This window comes from Balaenoptera ricei, chromosome 2, assembly GCF_028023285.1.
Source record: "Balaenoptera ricei isolate mBalRic1 chromosome 2, mBalRic1.hap2, whole genome shotgun sequence".
NCBI classification, from domain to species: Eukaryota; Metazoa; Chordata; class Mammalia; order Artiodactyla; family Balaenopteridae; genus Balaenoptera; species Balaenoptera ricei.
In genome coordinates this window covers 185,574,294-185,593,949 of record NC_082640.1, presented here as the reverse complement: position 1 = coordinate 185,593,949, position 19,656 = coordinate 185,574,294, and the positions used below count along the sequence as shown (strand labels likewise).

Here is a 19,656-nt window from a genome sequence, read left to right as displayed (position 1 = left end):
GCCCCGCGGAGGTGAGGCCTGCGGGGGTAGGGGACACTCGGGCGCTTGGGCCATGAGGCGGGGTGGCTCTGTTGACAGGAAACGGCCTTTCCTCCCTTGCTGTTTCTTTTTGAGTATGAGGCAAACTAAAAAATTTCCCCACAGATGGTTAAGGAACCAAAATCGGACGCTCTAACTTTGGTTTGGGGATTTTATTCTTCTGACAGAGCACTTCATTCTGCGACTCCAAATGCAGAAACTGCATAGCCAGGGCCCCAGAATCAAGGCTTTTCTGGGCAGCGGCTTCCAGGTTGCTCCCCGGAAAGGGTACCATTGGGCCCTGGGCTTCCCTTTGACCCTGTCCTCTCCGGGAAACAATTTGAATAGGCCTGCGTCTGTCTGAAGTCACCTGGGTCATTAGGAAATGGGACTCGGGTAAATATGACATCTCTGGATTCCCCAAAGAAAACAGAAAGTTAGAAAAGGATTAAGGAAAAGTTCCCCAGTTTGTCCAGAGCCTTGATTCCATTTTTTCTCCCACCATTTTTAAGGATAAATAGCATGGATTTTGCCCCAGGATCAGTAAAAAAATAACATCCACTTATGTATCTCTGAAATAGTCATTCATTCATTCATTCATACACTTAACAATGTTCACTGGACACTTGAGGAATGGGATCTACCCCAAGCCTGTTCCACTTGTAAACCCCCAAAAGCTGCCCAGCCCTGCAGGGGGTGGGGGAGTGCAGCGCCCCACCCTGTGAGCCCAACTAATGCTGCTAGTAACTGCCTTTGAAGGCACCTCCCCGAACCCCTCTTTAACCTCACTCTGCGCGAGCTTCGAGCTTCATGACCCCTGGGATGGACTTGGAAGCGAGGCAGCCATGAACTCGCTGAACGTGATTTCAGAATTGTGTATTGTGAGGTTTTTGCCCCTGGACAAGGGTCCAGCTGTCACCATATTGTCAGAAGACCTGAAACCCTAATAATGCAATAGAATCTCTGACATTTGCCCAGAAAACAAGACATCCTAAACGTACAACTCCTAATACCTTTTGTAATTAGGCCAAATCCAGTAGCATCGTTCAGCTACACACAGAGAAGCTAGTGTCTTTCAAAAATGCTGGGATTTCCTCCAAGCCATTCCCTGCCACTCACAACCCCTCGCCACACCTTCCTATCATCCGCCTGCCCCTCACCAACCCCGCCACCCTCCCCTGTTCTTCCCCCCACCCCGTCCCTCCCACGCCCGCCGCTCACCATTCCTCCCCCATCACTCCTCTGCCAGCCAGTCTCCCCGTACCCTTCCCCCACCCACCACTTCCAGCCTCCTGGGTGATGAAGGGTGTCACTCATCCCCCAGACCCAGCTGTTAAGCAAAGGCTGATGAGTGGGCAGCCTTTGTGGCTGGGAACCGTTGCCAACGCCTCTAAACCGCATCATAACCCTGAAAGCTCTGACCCCAGGAACCAGCTCTTTCCTGGCCCTTGCCCGCTCTCCTAGTCCTTGAAAACTCTAGGTCCTCTTGTCTTACAGAGTTGCACTCCCAGGATTACGGATCTGCTCCAACAGGCTGGAGAGGCACACAGCAGGCAGAGAGCAAGTCCAGACAAATTTCGGTTCCTTTGGAAATGGGCGTGTTTCCAGAGTTTCCAACAGAGAAGACCTTTAACCGACCCCAGCACCGTCCCTTCTGCTGGGCAACCACAGAGGCACCTACTGTTCTGGAAGTTTCTCTCCTGCATCCTCTAGTGGAAAGGAGGTTAGAGGGGCAGAATGGCTTGCCAGAGACATGGAAGATCTGTCTGGCTAAAGACATGAGGGACCTGAGGTGTAGGAACTTCCACGAACATTCGTGGACACCACTGTGAGCCAAGCACTTTGAGAGGCTCTGGGGGTGGAAAGACAAATGAGACTAAAAGGCCACACACACACACACACACACACACACACACACACACACGGTAACCTGTGCAGGAGTGAGAGTGGAGGACCAGCAGTTTGGACACAGTATCCCAAGTCCTGGGGAAGTCCCGTCTTATTTGTGTTCCTCATGATAATAGGGCGATGGACACGGTCTAAGAAGATCAGTGCACAAAAAATTAGATAAAAACTTAGGGGCTTAGACAACAACAATCATTTTATTATCTCTCACTGTTTCTGTGGGTAGGAATTCGGGAAAGGTTTAGCTGGGCAGGGTCTGTGTCGGGCGCAGTCAGACGATGGCAAAGCGTGAACAGTGCGGGGCTGGCCGGGCATCACTCCAGGCGGGGCATCTGGGCTTCCTCACGACTCGGGCAGCCTCAGGGTCGACGGGCAGGCTGAGGGCTGCAAGAGCAGGCTTCCAGTCAGCAAGGCAGGACCTGGATCGCCTTTGATAACCTTCCACTGGAAGTCACGTAGTGTCCCTTTCACCATTCCCTGGTGGTTACAAGCTAGTCACCAGCCCGCCCAGATTCAAGGGGAGGGAACATAGACCCCACCTCTCAACAGGAAGAGTGTCCAGGGCACACTGTGGGGAAACATGTACCCATTGGCTGCGAGCCCCGCCCCCCAGGCAGAGAGGAAGAATATAAACTGGGGTGCGTGGCTCTCATGAGCTGAGGCCACTCTCTGGAGGAGAAGGCAGCCTGGCTCGTGGCCAGCACGCACAGCAGCTGGGGATGGATACACCAGCCCTGTAAACGTGGTCTGGGAGGACTCTGTGGTCGATTGCAGAACAGGCACAAATCCCACCTATCCCCGCATCCATGCCCCTTCGCACTTGACTTTGTTACTCTTTCCATCAAGAGGAGTCTATTCCCCACTCAGGTCTGGGCTTGGCCATGTGACTTTCTTTGGCCAATGGGACATGAGCAAACATGATGCACGCAGAGGCTTGAAAAGTGCTTGTGTATTGGTTTATGCTCTCCTGTGGCACTTGGAACCCTGAGACTATGGGAACAAAAAGCAAGCTAACTCCCAAGGGGCCACATGGAAGGGAACCAAGGCATTCTGGCCAATAGCTTTCACCTGCCTTCACCTGCCAGAAATGTGTGTCAGGCCATCCTGAATCATCCAACCTCAGCTGAGCCACATGAGTGAGCCCAGGCAAGATGAGTAGAACCACCCGGTTGAGCCCAGCCCAAATTGCCAACACACATAATCAAAGGCCAATAAGTGCTTGTTATTTTAAGTCACTAAGTTTCTGGGTTGTTTGTTACACATCAAAGCTAACTAATACAGGCACCAATAGTGTCCACTACAACAAAAAAACTTTAAAAAGAAAAAGAAACACAAGGAAAAGAGACTTCCCTGGTGGTCTAGTGGTTCAGACTGCGCTTCCATTGCTGGGGGCATGGGTTTGATCCCTGGCTGGGGAACTAATATCCCGCATGTTGCATGGTACACCAAAACATTTTTAAAATTAAAAAAAAAAAGAAACATAGTGTCCACTACAGAAATCTAGCTGCCCTAAAGGCCTGCTAACCCCCTATAACTGCAGGGATGGAGAAAAAGAGGGACTTTCTCCTAGGTCTGGTCCTTGGCCTTCTGAACCTCTGGCCCTCCGGCATGCAACTCACACTGATCTGCAGAGACATCAACCAGGACTGTTCCCCGAAGAGCCAGAGCCCCCCACTCCATAAATGAGGCCTGTGGCCCAGTTAGAGACTCTGGAGCTCCTGAGGGTCCTGGAGGCAAATAGGAACTGGCCCTTGAGGAATTCCCAGAGCAATGCCTCCAAGCCCATGCTTTTTGCCCTTAGGTCTCTGACCTCTGGGGCCCCAAACTTCAGATTTGGGTAAAAGTCAGGGTCACTGGGTCATCTTTCCAGCTGCCACGGCTTCAAATTAGATCCAGGGAGCTATGTCAGCAGGTTTGGAAAATGCCAAGCTGCCCATTGCAAGACATGTTTTGGGTTTCTTGGATAAAGATGTCAATATTAAACATTAAGATTTTGCTATGATTAAATTCTCACTGGGCACAAGGAAAGAGCTGTAACTACATTTCAATGTAGCATTGGAAGGGATTTAGTGATTTTCCATTAATTTTTTTTAAATGTCAAGGGTATCTGTCTTTCTTTGAGGACTCAGCCTATGGCAAAGTTCAGGTTTAAAAAGACCCAGCGATGGACTTATGAGACCAAGAAGGAGAGGCAAAAATCTACACTTCAAAAATTATGAAACTGATAAGTTTTCAGTTAATTCAAAAATCATCTCAGTGGAAAATTTTGTAAGCTTTCCATGCATAATCAAGGAGATCTGGTTTGGAATTGCAACTGAAATGAATCCCTGTAAGAGCTTGCTTTCTGAATAAAATGACCAACCTCAGATCAAAGGCTCTGGTGAGTGATCAGATCTCAGTACAGAGAACCCAAACGAAGGACCACGCTTACGCTATAACAGGGAGACAGGTCAAACCCTCCCCCTCCCCTTCCCAGCCCTGTCTCCCTCTCTCCCCCGGCCCTGCCTCTCAGCCAAGAAAGCAGGCAGAAGGTGCAGTCTTCAATTTTATGGAGCAATGAGATTTGCAGGAAATATTTACTAGCTATTTGGTAAATACAATTAAATTTCTGGCAGAGCTTTGCACGGCTATTTTGTTAGAATTAGCTAAGGCTTACTTGCAAGTCTAAGTGGATACCACAGAGTAAAGCAGTGTGGACGTTAAAGTGCAACTGAAAAACTGGTGCTGATCACAGCAGGAGGGCAGTGTCTTCCCATCTCTGGGAGGAAAGGGCCTGGTCAGGGAGCCAAAGCCAGAGCAGATGCCCACACCCAGTGTCTTCTATGCCCTCTGTGGGTGGGTACCATCATCTCTCCCCAGCACAGTGGCAGGGAGGAAGTGGGCCTGCAGGTACCCTCCCAGGGCAGGGCTGGGAGCACCTACTCCAGGACCCTTGTCGCTGTGATCTACCCAAGGTCCCAGAGCCTCTAGACAGCACAGCCAGAGCCACGACCTCCTACCCCCAACTCCAGGGCTCGGAACACTCTGACCCCCCCCCCCCCCCCGCAAACCCTTGCTTTCACCTCGTAAAAAGGACTTTCGCTCAGTGATGCCGCTCCTGGGTATCTACTCTAGAGGAATGAAAACTTCCATCCACGCAAAAACCTGTCCATGACTGCTCCCTGCGGTATTAGTCACAGCAGCCAAAAGCTGGAGGCAGCCCAACACCCAACAGCTGAGAACTGGATAAACACAGTGTGGTGTGCCCACGCCACGGGGTATTGTTTGGCAGTAAAAGGAACAAAGCACTGACACTTGCTACACATGGATGAACCTCGAAATCACGATGTTAAGTGGAAGATGCCAGACACAAAGGTCTACATACTGTAGGATTCCAGTATATAAAATGTCCAGAATCAGCAAATCTACGAGACGGAAAGTAAACCAGTGGTTGCCTGGGGCGGGAGGGAGGGAAACAGGGGGTGACCACTAAGGGTTGAGTGGTTTCTTTTGGTTGTAATGAACTTGTTCTAAAATTGATTGTGGTGATGGTTGCACAACCTTGTGAATATACCAACAACCACTGAATCGAACACTTCAAAAGAGTAGATTGTATGGTATGCAAATTACATTCAATTTTTTAAAAAGGCTTTCGCTGGCCGGGTGTGGGTGACAGTATGAGCTCTGGGTCCGATCCCAGCTCCCCCACTTACCAGATGTGGAGCTTTGGGTGACCTGCCTCGGCCTCTGCCCTCCTGTCTCCTCAGCTCTGGAGCTGCCGCGGGGATTAAGTGAGCAACTCTGGGAGCTGCGTTTGGGTCGCACACAGCTTCTAGGCGAGGCGGCCTCAGGCAACATGCAATGGAGGTCCTTCCAGTTTCCAGAAAGTTCTGGAAAGAGCCTTCTCCTCCCACAGGGACCTCAGACTGACCCAGACCCAGGCAGAGCACAGCGCCATCTGAGGGTTTTGCCACAATAAGTACAAGTGGCTTTTATGACAGCCTTTGGCAGAACAAGCATGGGGACCTGAGTGACACACAGAGGGGGCCGACCATGCTGACAGAGCCCACTTTTGTTCTGGGGACCAGGCCCTGCCCCGTGTGCCTCAGATGTAAACTCTGATTGGCTAAGCCAATGGTTCTCCTAGCCAATGACTGGCTTAGCGTAGGGCATGTGACCCAATCCTAGCCAATGAGATGTGGGGGGCTGGCTTCTGAGGGATGCTGGGAAAGGTTTCTTGGCTGATAAAAGACAGAGAGCAAAGATGACTTTTTTCTTCTGTTGGTTGGGTCTGCACGTGACACCCAGAATCGTGTCAGCTGCATCGCAACCGTTTGGGGACTCACCTGAGCACGGCAGGGCAAAAGGGTCAGAGAATGGCCCTCCAAGATGCCACTGAGGGGTGAACTGCTCAGCCCAGAGCTGCCCTTCCTGGGAAAGGACACATGGCTTTCCTTATCGTTTAATCCAGTTGGATCTGTTACTTGCAGTAAAGTGTCCTAGCTGACAGTGGGTGAGGTGCAGAGGATCCCAATCTGTAACGATGAGGGGGGTTTCGCTGATGCACGGTGTCTGATGTCAGCAGAGGGATGGCAGGTAGGCATATTTTCCAAATAGGTTTCTAACTAAGCCACTGAGTTGTTTTCTCCTGGAGACATGTTTTTCTTTCCAGGGTGTGGCTGCAGAGTATATGTCTTCTCCTGCTGTGATTGATACCTGTGCTGGGCTCTAGGACTAGTTGCTAGAAAAGAAAAAAGATGCCTTGCTTACGTGGGAACTTTGCCATTCGCTTGAAGTTTTCTTTGTGTGCCTGATCCTTGACACTGAACAAGAGAGGATGTCAATCCACTGACACTGTGACCTTGGACTCTTCTCGGAGGCACCCGAGAGGTCTCCCTGGCTGGTCCCTCAGGGAGGAGCTGCCAGGGAGAAGTCTCCGATGAAGCCTTTGAGAGATGTTTGCTCTGGCCTGCAGCTCAGGGTGGTCCCGTTTAGGAGACTGTGGTCTTGCAGACCCTGGTCTGTCCTGGAAGTCAGGAGGCTGGGGCCAGTTCTACCTCTGCCTCAGTGTTTCCTTGTTTACTAAGAGGACCGGAGGATTTCCACCTCCCTCCTATCACAGACGTGCTGTGATTCCACGATGACGGTGGCAGGTAAGGAACAAAGGGCCACTTCTCCTTCTTTCGGAGAAGAATCCATTCATTCATTCCTTCATTTATTCTATGACATTAGTTGGGTTTCTTAGGCTCCACAAAGGCAGCAGTGGTTTAACTGCTTCTCAGGACCAGCGGGGGCCGTCCCGACTGAGGAGGCAGTGAACCGGAGATGGGCTGGGGCAGAGGGACACCAGGGTGTCGTGCATTCAGGACACAGAGGAGCAGCAGGGACCCCCTGGGGTCGTCGCTAGCTGTGGTGGGGAGGTTGGGAGCAGGTCTGAATCCTGTCTGTGGGCTGCAGGCAAAGATGGCTGAGAGAGGAGTGACAGAATGCTCACATCCCTTTTGGGAAGGGAACCCCGGGCAGAATGTGGACCGAGGCAGGCACGGGCAGAGTGGCCGGTGCTGTGACCAACCAGGCCTGGGGACAGCAGTGCTGAGGGCCTGCAGGTGGGAGGCTGCGATTGATCTGAGGTGGGCTAGTCTCTGTCATCAGCAGGATTTGGTGACCAGCTGGCCCCTGGAGGGAGAAGCCGCGGTGGATGTCGAGGCTCCAAGGGCTCCAGCCCAGGCGCCTGGGGCGGGGGGCGCGGGGAGGGTGGGTCTGGGGAGGACGGGCTGTCACAGGCTTGGACGTGTGCAGTCTGAGGCTCCTGTCCCCCGTCCAGGGAGACCCGAGGGAGCTGCGGGGATGCGGGGGTGGTGGGGCTCAGGGCTGGGAGCCTTTGAAGTGAGGACAGGGGACCCAAAGAGAAGGAAATGCACCCACAGGGCCCTGGCCGGGCATCCCTTCTCAGCAGGAAGCAGCGTTGTGGCCAGAGGCCTGGTGAGTCCCCGGGGCCCTGAGCCTCCGTAACACCTCAGAGGAGGGAGGAGAGAATCAGGGGAGAAGAAATAGGTCCCGGTGATGCACACAGCCAGTGGACATGCATCCTTTCATTTGGGGCAGTAAAAATAACTCAGGCTCAGTGTCTTCCCTGGGTGCTGAAACTCCCCAATTCCAGAGTGGGGGAACTTCAGCAAGAGTGAGGTGAAGCCAGCTCGCTGGGCGAGCGTCCAGGTGCCCTCGGGCGGCCTCCTGGATTCTGGCAGCTGGCTCCACCCCGGCCTCAGTTTTCCCATTATCGACTGTTATTGTCAGAACTGCTCCCTCCCACGATGTTACCCAGGGAGCAGCCCTCACCTTTGACCTTGAGGTCCCAGGTGGGAAAATGAGCCTCGGCCGCTTTCAAGCCCCCGCTTTCCTCTCACTCCTGCCTCCGAAACCCGGCCTCCTCTCCAAGCTTCCAGCAGAGATTTATAAAGATTTAATAGCTGAGGGGTGTAACGAGAGCTTAGATTATTAAGATCTCATTTCCCTTTGAAAATATCTCATGAACTATTCTCTTAAATAATTAAAACTAAATTCCACCTATCAAAACAAACGAAAAGGCGTGTTTGGCTCTGGGGTGTCCTCAAGTGACTTCTCGGGCCACCAGCCCTCTTCTGTGCACTCTATCCCCAGAGGAATTGGCTTAAAGTCCTGGGCTTTGTAAATCCATTTTCCCCTTCTCTCAGGCCAGTGTTGTTCACGATGACACTGGCCAAGTTACTGACCTTCCCAACATACCACCGTCCTGAATATACACAGACAGGCGCAAAAAAATCATGCCGACATCAGATGTTGACACCAATTGGCCAGTCCTAAAATAAGGATTTATACATATTCTGAGAATGCGATTCTGTCTGTACTTAGGAGGTGGAATTCAGCCTCGCTGGTTGACAGTGAGCTCATCACCTCCAAAAGCCAAAAGCTTGGAGAACCCAGACCCTAACCCCTGGGGCAAGCAACGCCCGGCCGAGTCCCGTTCTGGTAAAGCAGGGGCGGCCGCTTCTGTGCGCAGCCTGCCGGCCTGGGACCCTCCCAGCACCCCGACGGCCACGCAACTCAGTCCTTCCAAACCCGCCGCCCGCGTGTCACTCTGCCGCAGAACACGCAGAGCGGGTCCAAATGCCTGTGGAGATAACTAAAGAGTGCCGGGGGGCTGTGTCTGCCAGCCGGAGGAGGGACGTCTGAGGGTGAATAAGACAAGGTCCCTCCCCTTAAAGGGCTTCACTTTAGTGGGGAAACAGCCAACATCCACAGTGTGGTCAGGGACACACAGGTGGGGACCCGGTGCTTGGGGCCTGGGGGCCATCACAGGGGCTCCCCGTGGGGGAATGATGCCTGAGTGGAATCAGCCGGCCGGGGATGTCCAGGCAGAGGGGAGCAAGGGCTGGAGGGGGCGCTGGAGAATGTCAGGGAGCAAAGGCGTGGAAGCTGGGGTTGATCCTGAGGGCCCGGGGGAGCCGCAGAAGGGGAGGCACCTGGGCAGACGGACACTGCTGTGCATCCCGGAGAGGGTCCCTTGGTGGCCGGCATGGAGGATGGGCGGGTGGGAAGGGCGCGGAGGGCGGGAGCAGCTTTGGGGGAGGCGTCTGGGGACCTGCCCTGGGGCGACCGCACGTGGCAGCAAGCACAAGACCGGGGCCTGGGGAGGTGACGGAGGAAAACTAGGAGGGGCTGATGGGCGAGGGGCTGGCGAGCCCGGTGATGCTCGGGGCTGGGGCCTGCTGAGATGGGGCCCAGGAGAAGTCGAGGACTGTGGGAGAAGGGTCAGGCGGGGGCAGGTGCCGGGAAACAGCAGAAGAGCGAGTTTCCAGGACAGCGTGCTTAGTCATTCAACCGTTTCCCTCTCAGGGCCTCCAGGGACCAGGCTGTGTGTAGGGGGGGCCACATGGGCCATCAGCACCCAACGTGTCCCTGTAGCGCATCCAGACAGGAGACCTTCACTAAAGCATCCCACGAGCGAACATAAAACCACAAATGGGACAGGGTCAGGGCCCTCCAGGGAAGTCCAGGGGCCTGGCAGGGCTTTGCTGAGGCGAGCCATGGCTGAGCCAGGAGGAGGGGGCGTCCTGGAGGAGGGGATGGCACCCGAAGACTGTGGGTAGGAATCTGGGGGTTATCCAAGGGTAATGGGGAGCCCCAGAAGGAACCCCATCAGGGCGCCGACGGGATCCAAACTTTGCACTGTGAAGAGAGCACCTATGTTAGATGCGTCTGAGAAAGAGCAGGACGAGGGCTGCAGAGCGCTTTCCAGGGCAGCCCCGTGAGGTTGCACAGGCTGTGCACCACGCAACGTCAGACATCTAAGAAGGTACTGTTCTCCATGCAGACACCTTAGCCCTGGGTACAGTAAAGGGACGCGTTCTAACTAAGCAGAATTATGACCACTTTCCATTAGATGGAGCGAAGGGTCTTGAGGAAGGGGTGCCCCTTTCTAAATCGTGCCTAGGGGTCACGAGGGGGCAGCACAACCACAGCTGCACTTGCCAAATGGGGGAGTCCAGAAGACCTTGGACAAAACCAGTTCTCTGGAGTGCGGGGGCCAGAACCTGCAGGGCAGGCAGCCAGCTCCTGGGAAGTGGGGAGGCGGGGGCCGGGGCAGAGGACCCAGGACGGGCAGGGGCCTCGCCAGCATGGGGGTCTGTCTGGGGCACGGAGGCAGTGGGCCTGGGCCCGGGTTGGCGGGGAGAACACGAAGGAGACGGCTCTGCCGAGAGCGAGGGGTCCAAGGGGGGTGAACGTCTGGGTATGGGACCGGGTGTCGGCTCCAGAGGGTCCCCAGGTGGCCTTGACCTCTAGCCCACATGTGACCCGGGAAGCAGGCCACATGGACGGCCCTCAGCCCCAGGGAACAGCTTAGGGCCCACCAAACTCTCAGTCATGAGAACGTTCCAGTGACGAAGCAGGCAGGCCAGTTTTTCTGGGAAATAATCTAGAGGTATTGACTGTGAGGGTACAGGCACACCTCATTTTATCGCTCTTTGCAGATACTGCGCTTTTTTTTACAAGTTGAAGGTTTGTGGCGACCCTGCGTCAGTTAAGTCTATAGGCACCATTTTTCCAACTGCATTTGCTCACTTCATGTCTGTGTCACATTTTGCTAATTCTCACACTATATCGCACTTTTTCATTATTATTTGTCATGGTGACCTGTGATCAGTGATCTTTGATGTGACTACCATGACTCCCTAAAGGCTCAGATGACGGTGGTTAGCATTTTTTTAGCAATAAAGTATTTTTAAATTAAGGTATGTACTTCTTTGAGACAAATGCTATTTATTGCACGGTATTAATAGACTATAGTATAGTGTAAACATAACTTTTAGATGCACTGGGGAACCAAGAAATTCATGTGACTCACTTTATTGTGGTATTTGCGTTACGGTGGTGGTCTGGAACGGAACCCGCAGTATCTCTGAGGTCTGCCTGTATAATTTTTGTCTATGAGTCTCGATAAAGTTATCTTCATTTTGAATTGGGAGAAAAACCATGAACACTCATTTTTCCTGTGTTATCTCTGGGTGAAAAGAACGCTCCCTGAGCCCTGGGTGTGCACTGGATGCTCACCCCTGCCCCCAACCCCTGCAACCCCTTGGGGCACCCCAACTCCCCTCCCACCTCAGCCTGTACCCCACCCTCCAGACCTGTCCCCAACCTCTGGACAAGGAAGGCGTGGCCCTCGGTTGTGGCCCCAGCCTCGGCCCAGCTGGCCCTTCCCGATTCAGACCCTTGTAGGGATAGAGGGAGGGAGGTCGTGAGGGACCAGGAGGGGACACGGGAGCCCCTGAGTGTGGGTCATAAGAGAAGCCATAGAGTGCATCTGAAAAGGAAGAGCATCTGTCCACTTGACACAGCTAATAATAATAATAATAATGATGATGATGATGATGATGATGGTGGTGGTAGCCCCTCCCCCAGCTCACTCTGCCCAGCTCTCTGAGTGCACCTCATAATCATCTCACTTGATCCTCACTACTGCCCCGTGGGAGGTTCCATCATCTCTGTTTTAGAGATGAGAACAGTGAGGCCCAGAGAGGGGAAGTAACCCACCCAGGGTCACACAGCCCCTGAGTGGTGGAGCTGAGATCTGAGCGCAGCTGCGGGAGCCTGGGCCTCCCGCTCCCACATCACAAGCAGCTCCACTAGTGAGCCGAGTTCTAGGACAGGCTCACGACTTAGCATACACACGGTGCCAAAGCAGACACTTGCAGACAGGCTTGTCTGTGTTCTCGGACCGACAACCCTATGACGGCTCCTGGGGCCCCAGGGATGGCACTTAAGAGCCCCACCATGAGCCCCGGACTCCTCTCCCCCATCCGGGCCCTGATGGAGCTGCACTGGGTTGTCTGTCCTCCTCCATGTAGGTCGCCCTGTGACCACTTCCTTGTTCCTGATCACGGGAGACCTGGTCTCGGGGTCTCTGAGCCCTGGGCAGGTGGCTCCCTGCAGAGCCTGTTCTGTGGGGTCCTGGACCGAATTGCTGCGGCTGAAAAGCAAAGGGTTTTGTGGATCTTTAAGTCTCTGGGTGTTTTGTAGGAGCAGATGTCTTTGTCAACATCATCACCTTCTTTTCCAGGCCACCTGGTTGAAGCTTGCACCTGGCCAGGCCCCAAGGCCCCGATCTGATGCGCTCTCTGGGTGTCCCTGTCCCGAACCCCAATTTCTGCACAGCCGTGCTGAACAGTGCTGGACGAGGCCAGGTCCTGTGTCAGGCCCGACCCAGCTGAGCAGCCTTTCTGGCCCCAGGGATCACGGGTTTCTCTGAAGCCAGGAAGGCCGCCCAGCCCCTCCCAGCGGAAAGTGCCAGTGTTATCATCACCCCCGGGGGCAACCCCCCACCCAACTGGATCAGGAGCCACTGGATAAGTACCAGCTTCCCCTCCTTCTGATGGGCCATCCCGAGGTACGTGGTACACGATTTCCCAGCGTCCCCAGCAGACTGAGCCCGGGAGCCTGCACGGGTGACCAGCTCCATCACTGTGCCTGCGCCGGCTCCGTCCAGGCTCCTCCTTGCCTCCCGGGATCCGCTCAGACGAACTGCTGGGACCCAAGTCCTTATTCACTCTCTGCTTTCCGTGCACTTGACGGGCCGTGGGACCTCTCTGAGCCCCAACTTCCCCACCCGCAGGGGGGCATAAGAGACCTCGCGGCCACCTCAGGAGGTTTGGGAACTGACCCCAGCGTGGCCTGGGCTGTGACCGCAGGGCTCCGGGCCCTGCAGACCCAGGGAGAGGGACTTCCCGGACACAGGCCCGTCGCGTCCGCTTCTGCTGGGCACGGTGCAGGGCGGGGCCGTGGCAACGGTGGCAGCTCGGGGACGCGGGCAGCTGGCGCACAGGGCCCTGCTTTTCTCACGGCAACTCCGGGTTAGGAAGGACCTGTGGCACTTGCAGCCCCGCGGCGCGGCCTGGTCCAGACGTTGGCTCGGCCCTGACGCCCAGCTCTGGGGAGAAGTCGCTGACCCGGGGAGCCGAGGGATGCAGGCCCGCGTCTGCGAGGAGGAGAGTTCTGCGGGAAATCTCACAGGCTTTCCCCCAGGCCCTGCAGGGACCTGCAGTCCTGGCCGTGCCGCCAGGGAGGGGAGCTCTCTGGGGCCCAGAGAGGCTGGGACACGGTGTGGTCCAGCAGCCTTGGAGCCGAAGGCACTAAAAATAGCTGGGGCCTTGCCCCTGAACCCGCTCCCCCTGGCCGCCCGGCAGGTGGGGCGTCGGGAATAGGCCCCAGCGTGGCGGGCGGGGGAGCCTCCACCTCCCAGGGGATCACCCTCCAGCTGCAGCCAAGGATGAGCCCAGCGGTGGGACCCTAGGTCCTGGAGCTGAGCTCCCGGGGGATCACCCTCCAGCTGCAGCCAAGGATGAGCCCGGCGGTGGGACCCTAGGTCCTGGAGCTGAGCTCCCGGGGGATCACCCTCCAGCTGCAGCCAAGGATGAGCCCGGCGGTGGGACCCTAGGTCCTGGAGCTGAGCTCCTGGGGGATCACCCTCCAGCTGCAGCCAAGGATGAGCCCGGCGGTGGGACCCTAGGTCCTGGAGCTGAGTTGCCGGGGGAGCGAGGGAGGGGGCATCCGCCACCCTCAGGGACCCTTGTCCAGCAGGGCCTGGGAAGCAGGCCCCATATAATGAAGGGACAGGCCACCCCAGCTTGAGGGCCAACCACAGCCCCTGCAGCCCCAAGGCAACGCCCTGGACTTCAGAGCCAGAGCTGGGGTCCTGGTCCCTGTGTGACCGGGGTGTCCCTTAACTCTCGGGGTGCAGTGTCCTCTCCTGCACTCAGGGACCATGAGTCTGCCCTCACAGGGGGATGGGAATGGGGGGGGCACAGGGAGCGGGCGGCCGAGCCTGGCACCCGGCTCAGGGGGGCCAGGGAGGACCCAGTCCCGTGTGGGCTACATTTCCGGGGCCAGGGCGGGGAAGGTGGACGTGAGCTGGGCCAGTGGATGGGCAAGCTGGGCATGAGCATCTCAGTCGCCCGCACAGAGGGGACAGAGGCCGGGCCCCCAGCCCCGGGCCGCCAGCCCTGGGCCCCCAGGCCCGCCCTGTGTTCCCGCATGGCTGATAAGAATAAGCTGCTGCCGGATGGTATTTCAATCCAAAATTTCTCAGAAGCAACATGTTCTGCAGGCTAAAATGGTTCGGTAACCAAAATACAGCAGCCGGGGCGCCAGACGTCTGGGGTAGAAGGCCGGCCTACAGTCTTTGCCGTCCAGCTCATGTCTTCAAAATATCGCAACTTGTGAACTATTCCTGGCGTGGCCAGAGGGCACAGGGTTTGCGGTCAGCTTCCTTTCTGTTAGTAAGTGTGAGCACCCTGCTCCCAGGCCTGGGCTCGGGGCACTGCAGCGCCGGGCGCCTGGGAGCAGGGTGCAGGTGCTGCCCCCGTGCCCCCTCGAGAAGCTGGTGGCTTGCAAGGCTAATCTGGCGTTGGAGAGACTGACCACAGCCCAACCCTGTCCCTGACAAGACTGCTGCCCTCCCTCCAGGGTGGAGAATCCACTGAGCACCCACCACGGGCACCCCCCTTGGCAGGTCCCCTGCCGGGGCTGCAGCATGCCACCTGCCACACAGGAAGCTCCCTGCCCGGCACAGCTGCCTGCCAGTGGGAGCACAGTCCCCAGGCTGCAGCCAGCAGGGGTGGGCACCTGGCTGGGCATCTGGCTGGGCGTGGAGGGACGGACGGGCTGGAGGGGAGGGCCAGAGAGGGGGCGGGAGAGCCAGCGTTCCCCTGCCCACGGAGCCTCCCTGAAGGCCCTATCCCCCCCTGATGGCATCCTGCCAGCTGGGCAGGACAGGGGATAGAGCTGGCTCACCTTGATCCTGGGCAGACTGTCGCCCCGCAGCCCCAAGCCGGCCAAGCAAACAGCGCCACCCGCCTTCCCTGCCCCGGCGGAGGCCTTCTGAGCAGACCGGGGCCAGCTCTGCCCTCCAGGTGCGGCACGTATGCTTGGTCGCTGTCATGAAGCACCAGTCTGGGGTAAAGGGCCCAGGGATGGGCAGGCGCCCCTTCTCTCGGGGCTCTTGGCGCAAGACTGCCGTCACCGCTCACCTCCTCGCCTGGTGCACAGGACGCCCGAAGAGGCAGTGGCCCTGCCTTGCTGGTGACTGAGCGCGCTCCCTGCGGTGGTCCAGCCAGCCTGCTGGGACCCCTGCCCTCTCCCCGCCTCCTGCCCAGCTTGGTCCCCGGCTACCCAGCTCTGCAGGCACGGCAGGGGCCAGCCTCCGGGGCTTCCACCACCTCAGACCCGGCTGAAGAGCCGGCTCCCTCCTCGGGACACCCTCCCTTTGTGGGAAGCACAAACCGCCCTCACTCCTGGGGCGGGCTCACTCCCCAGCGGCTCTCCCAGGGAGCCTGCTTCCCAGGGCCGGGCCCGATGGAGGGAGGGCGTGTGGAGCGGCCCCCTGTGTGCTGCGCGCCCTCTTCCGCTGAAGCCTCCCCTGCCCCGGGGACCTGGCCCCACTAGTGAGTCACTGCCTGCAGGCCCAGGATCCAGGCTGTAAACGCTGCCGGTCCAAGCGGCACGGAGGGTCCTCGGGGTCACCAAGGGCACGGCGGCCCGCCGGAGGGGGGCACAGGGCGGGAGGGGCCGCTTGGGCTTCACCAGTGGCTCTTCTCCTCGGCTTCCGGGGCTGCCACCTGCACCTGATGTCCCTCGAGAGTGGACTGAGGGCCAGGACAGGGATTTGCCCCCAGAATTCTCCTGGAATCCCTGTGCCCGCCCCCGAGAGCCACCACAATGGCTCCTTGGGGACTTTGTACCCCAAGCCTGCTAGGGGGTACTGGGAATGGCAATGGCCCCAAAGGCACTGTGCCCCCTTTCCACTCCCCCTACATGCACGCAGGCCCTGGATACCTCCAAGGTTGCTTCTGGAAGTTCCTGGAGCCCAGGGCCTCAATGAGGTCACCCGCCAGCCAGGCACCTCCCTGGAAGGGCATGTTCACTGTGTGGGCCTCGCTTCACCTCCCCAGGCAACAGGCTGGGGCTGGCATCTCTGCTGAAACCATGCTTGACTGAGGGGCCTGAGCTGCCCCACCGCTGCCTGGTCCAACAGGGAGGGCCCTTCCACAGCTGGCCTCCCCACCCGTGGAGGAGAAGCCTGACGGCCCCTCATCCTGGCAACTCTTTCCCCCAGACCTGGAGTCCCAGCTGGGCCCGCGGTGGCCCAGGCGCCTCTGGCCACGTGGACGGGACCTGAGTGCCAGGACCACACCTGCCACTACTGTCCAAGCCCTCGGCCAGGCCATCGCTCCTCCGTCCCACAGACGCCCTCCGCTCCAACCCGGGCCTGCCTTGGAGACCCAGCAGGCTTCTGCCCCATCCATACTGCATCCACCCTGCCCCACGGCACTGACGGTTCCAGGGATGGCGGACCTCAGAGGCCCGGAGAGGCACCCGTCCTGATGGGTGTTGGCAGGGAGGGAGGCCTGGTGGGAGAGCCTCCAGATCACAGGCCCTGGAGTGACCCGGGGCTGGGCTGAAATCCTGCCTCGGCACTTCCTACTGCAGGATTCTCCAAACCCCCGTCTCATCGACAAATGGGAGAAATGACCACGGTTGGGAGGAGGAAGCCACGTGAGGTGACTTACCAGTCACCGCGCAGGCTCAGAGGATGGGCTCAGGAGATGGACCGGACGCGGGTGGCAGGAAGAGCCGGGCCGTGCAGCCGTGCTGTTGAGGTGTCAGGGCCCAGGTGGCCGTGGCTCCAGCCCCAGTGTCCAGCCTCAGGGGCAGGGCTGGGTGCAGCCTGCGGCGCCTGTGGCCAGGAGCCAAGGCAGCGGGGTTCTCGTGGAAGTGCTTCTAGGTTGCAATGTGGGGGGCTGTTCCCAGCAGCGGGGCCTCGGGCCTGCTTCTCATCCCTCCTCAGAGATTCTGTGGGCTTCCCCATCTTCCTTCCGGAGTCCTACATCATTTAGTTATCTAGCTGTTCCATCGGTATTGTGAGAGGTGGGTTAAAATCTCCAACTGCAGTTATGGATTTGTGTCCTCCCTCTAGCTGTCAGACTGCATCATGCATTTCGAAGCTGTTATTAGGTGCATACCCACTTATGACTTTATGTCTTCCTGATGAACTGACCCTTTTATCATTATGAATTGTCCCTCTTTGCCTCTAATAATATGCTTTGTCTTAAAGTCTATTTTGTGCGATATTAATATAATCTCTCCAGCTTTCCTAGGTTGTTTGCAAGGAATACCCACATAATTGTGCTTCTCAGATACTGGAATTTTTACAAATTGAAGGTTTGTGGCAACCCAGTGTTGTCAGATGATAGTTAGCAGTTTTTTTGGCAATAAGGCATTTTAAAATTAAGGTATGTGCATTGTTTTCTAGACAATGTTATTGCACACTTAAAAGACTGTAGTATAGTGTGAATATAACTTTTATATGCACTGGAAAACCAAAAAACTCCTGTGACTTGCTTTATTGCAATATTAGTTTTATTGCAGTTGGTCTGGAACTGAACCTGCAGTATCTCCGAGGTTGGTCTGTATCTCTTTTTCCACACTTTTACTTACAAACTATCTGTGCCTTTGTGTATAAAGTGTGTCTCTTGTAGATGGCATAGAGTTGGATCTTGCTTTTTCATCTAGTACGATAACATTTACCTTGTAATTGGAGTTTTTATTCCATCTACATAGAATTTCGGTTGCAATTAGGTTAGATTTAGATCTACCATTTTGCTATTTGTTTTGTCTTATCTCTTTTGGTTCCTCTTTCCCTGCCTTCTTTTGTGTTCATACAGTATTTCTTAGAATCCCATAATTTTCCCATTGGATTTCCAGCTATATGTCTTTGCATATATTATTTTTCAGTGGTTGCTCTAGAGATTAAAGTATGCATTTTAACGTATCCCAATCTACATGGAATTAGTATTGGATTCCTTCAGGTAAAATACAGCCACGTACATCTCCATTCACTCTGCCATCTATATTACATCTTTGTTATAAACACAACAATACAGTGTTAGTACTTTTGCTTTAAATAATAATGTCTTTTAAAGGAATTAAGAAAGCAGAAGTAATATAGCGTGCGAGTTAGTTTACTGCCTCTCAGCTCCAAATCTACCCTTCTTTGTCCTGCTTTGTGGAACTGGAGCTGGACCATGGAAATACCTTTTGCCTGCTGGACAATCCTCCAGCATCGTCAATAGCGGGCACTAGAGGGCCACTGCAAGGCCATAGTCAAGCCACAGCTTCTCTTCCTGGTTCCCAGGTGCTTTTCATCCACCTGTGGCACAGCCGCCAGCAGCTGGCAGGAGGCCCACCAATGCTCACTCTCCAACGAGTTTCCTGGCTAACCAGTGGGTCACTTCCTATGAACCAGCTTCAGCCAGCACTGTTGTTCTGTCCTGTTTCTTCACCACTGCTAGGCTGCATATTCCATGGGGGGGGGGGGTCCTGAATTTCAGCCTTGTGGCGGGAGACATTCCACCTTCTCACTTTATCCCCCTGAGCACTAGACAAAGCAGCTGTTTTCTGCATTTGGTATTCCTGTAATCCTTAAAGTTCTCTTTTACCCACTTTAGTAGTTAACCATCTCTTACCAATTTATAATTGTTAACATTTCCCTGTTCACATTATGAGTGGTTCCTGTCTTCTGGCTGGACATTGAGTGATACATCTAGTCTTTTACCCACATGTTTACCACTTCCACTGCCATCCATTCCTACCCATAGATCACAGGTGTCATCTGAGTTCATTTCCCTTTACCCTAAACAACTTGCTTCAGCATTTCTTATGGTGGAGATCTGCTTGCGACACATTTTCTCAATTTTTGTTTACAGAAAATGTCCTTATTTTGCCTTCACTTAGAAGATTTTGCTGGATATAGAGTTCTTGTTTGATAGTTTTTAACTTTAGCACTTTGAATGACATTCCAAAATTTTCTGACTTCTATTGTTTCTGTTGAGAAGTCAGCTGTCAGTCGTAGAATTGTTCCCTGTCCATATAACCTGTTGTTTTCCTCTCACTGCTTTCACGACTTTCTCCTTATCTTCGGCTTTCAGCAGTTGGACTACAATGTTCTGGGGAGTGGTTTCCATTGTCTTTATCCTGCTTTAGGTTCACCAAGATTCTTGGATTTTTAATTTAATGTTTTCCACAAAATTGGGGGTGGTTTTGGCTTTATTTCTTCAAAACTGTAGCATGCTTACTAGAACGGCAAGTCAGAGGATTGCGGGCTGCCAGCCTCCCTGGAAAACAGAGCCAGAGGAAAAAGCTCTTTATCAGCAAGTGCAA

General features: G+C 55.3%; 1 protein-coding gene across 1 annotated transcript; it reads left to right on the top strand.

Annotated features, from left to right (window-relative positions):
• The first annotated feature begins 7,042 nt into the window (after nt 1-7,042).
• LOC132360197 (nematocyst expressed protein 3-like) lies at nt 7,043-15,882 on the top strand. Its single transcript, XM_059915248.1, has 6 exons — nt 7,043-7,055; nt 12,194-12,286; nt 13,769-13,936; nt 14,951-15,055; nt 15,262-15,395; nt 15,487-15,882. Exons 1-6 carry the CDS (start codon nt 7,043-7,045, stop codon nt 15,880-15,882), a joined length of 909 nt encoding a protein of 302 aa, XP_059771231.1.
• The last annotated feature ends 3,774 nt before the right edge of the window (nt 15,883-19,656 follow it).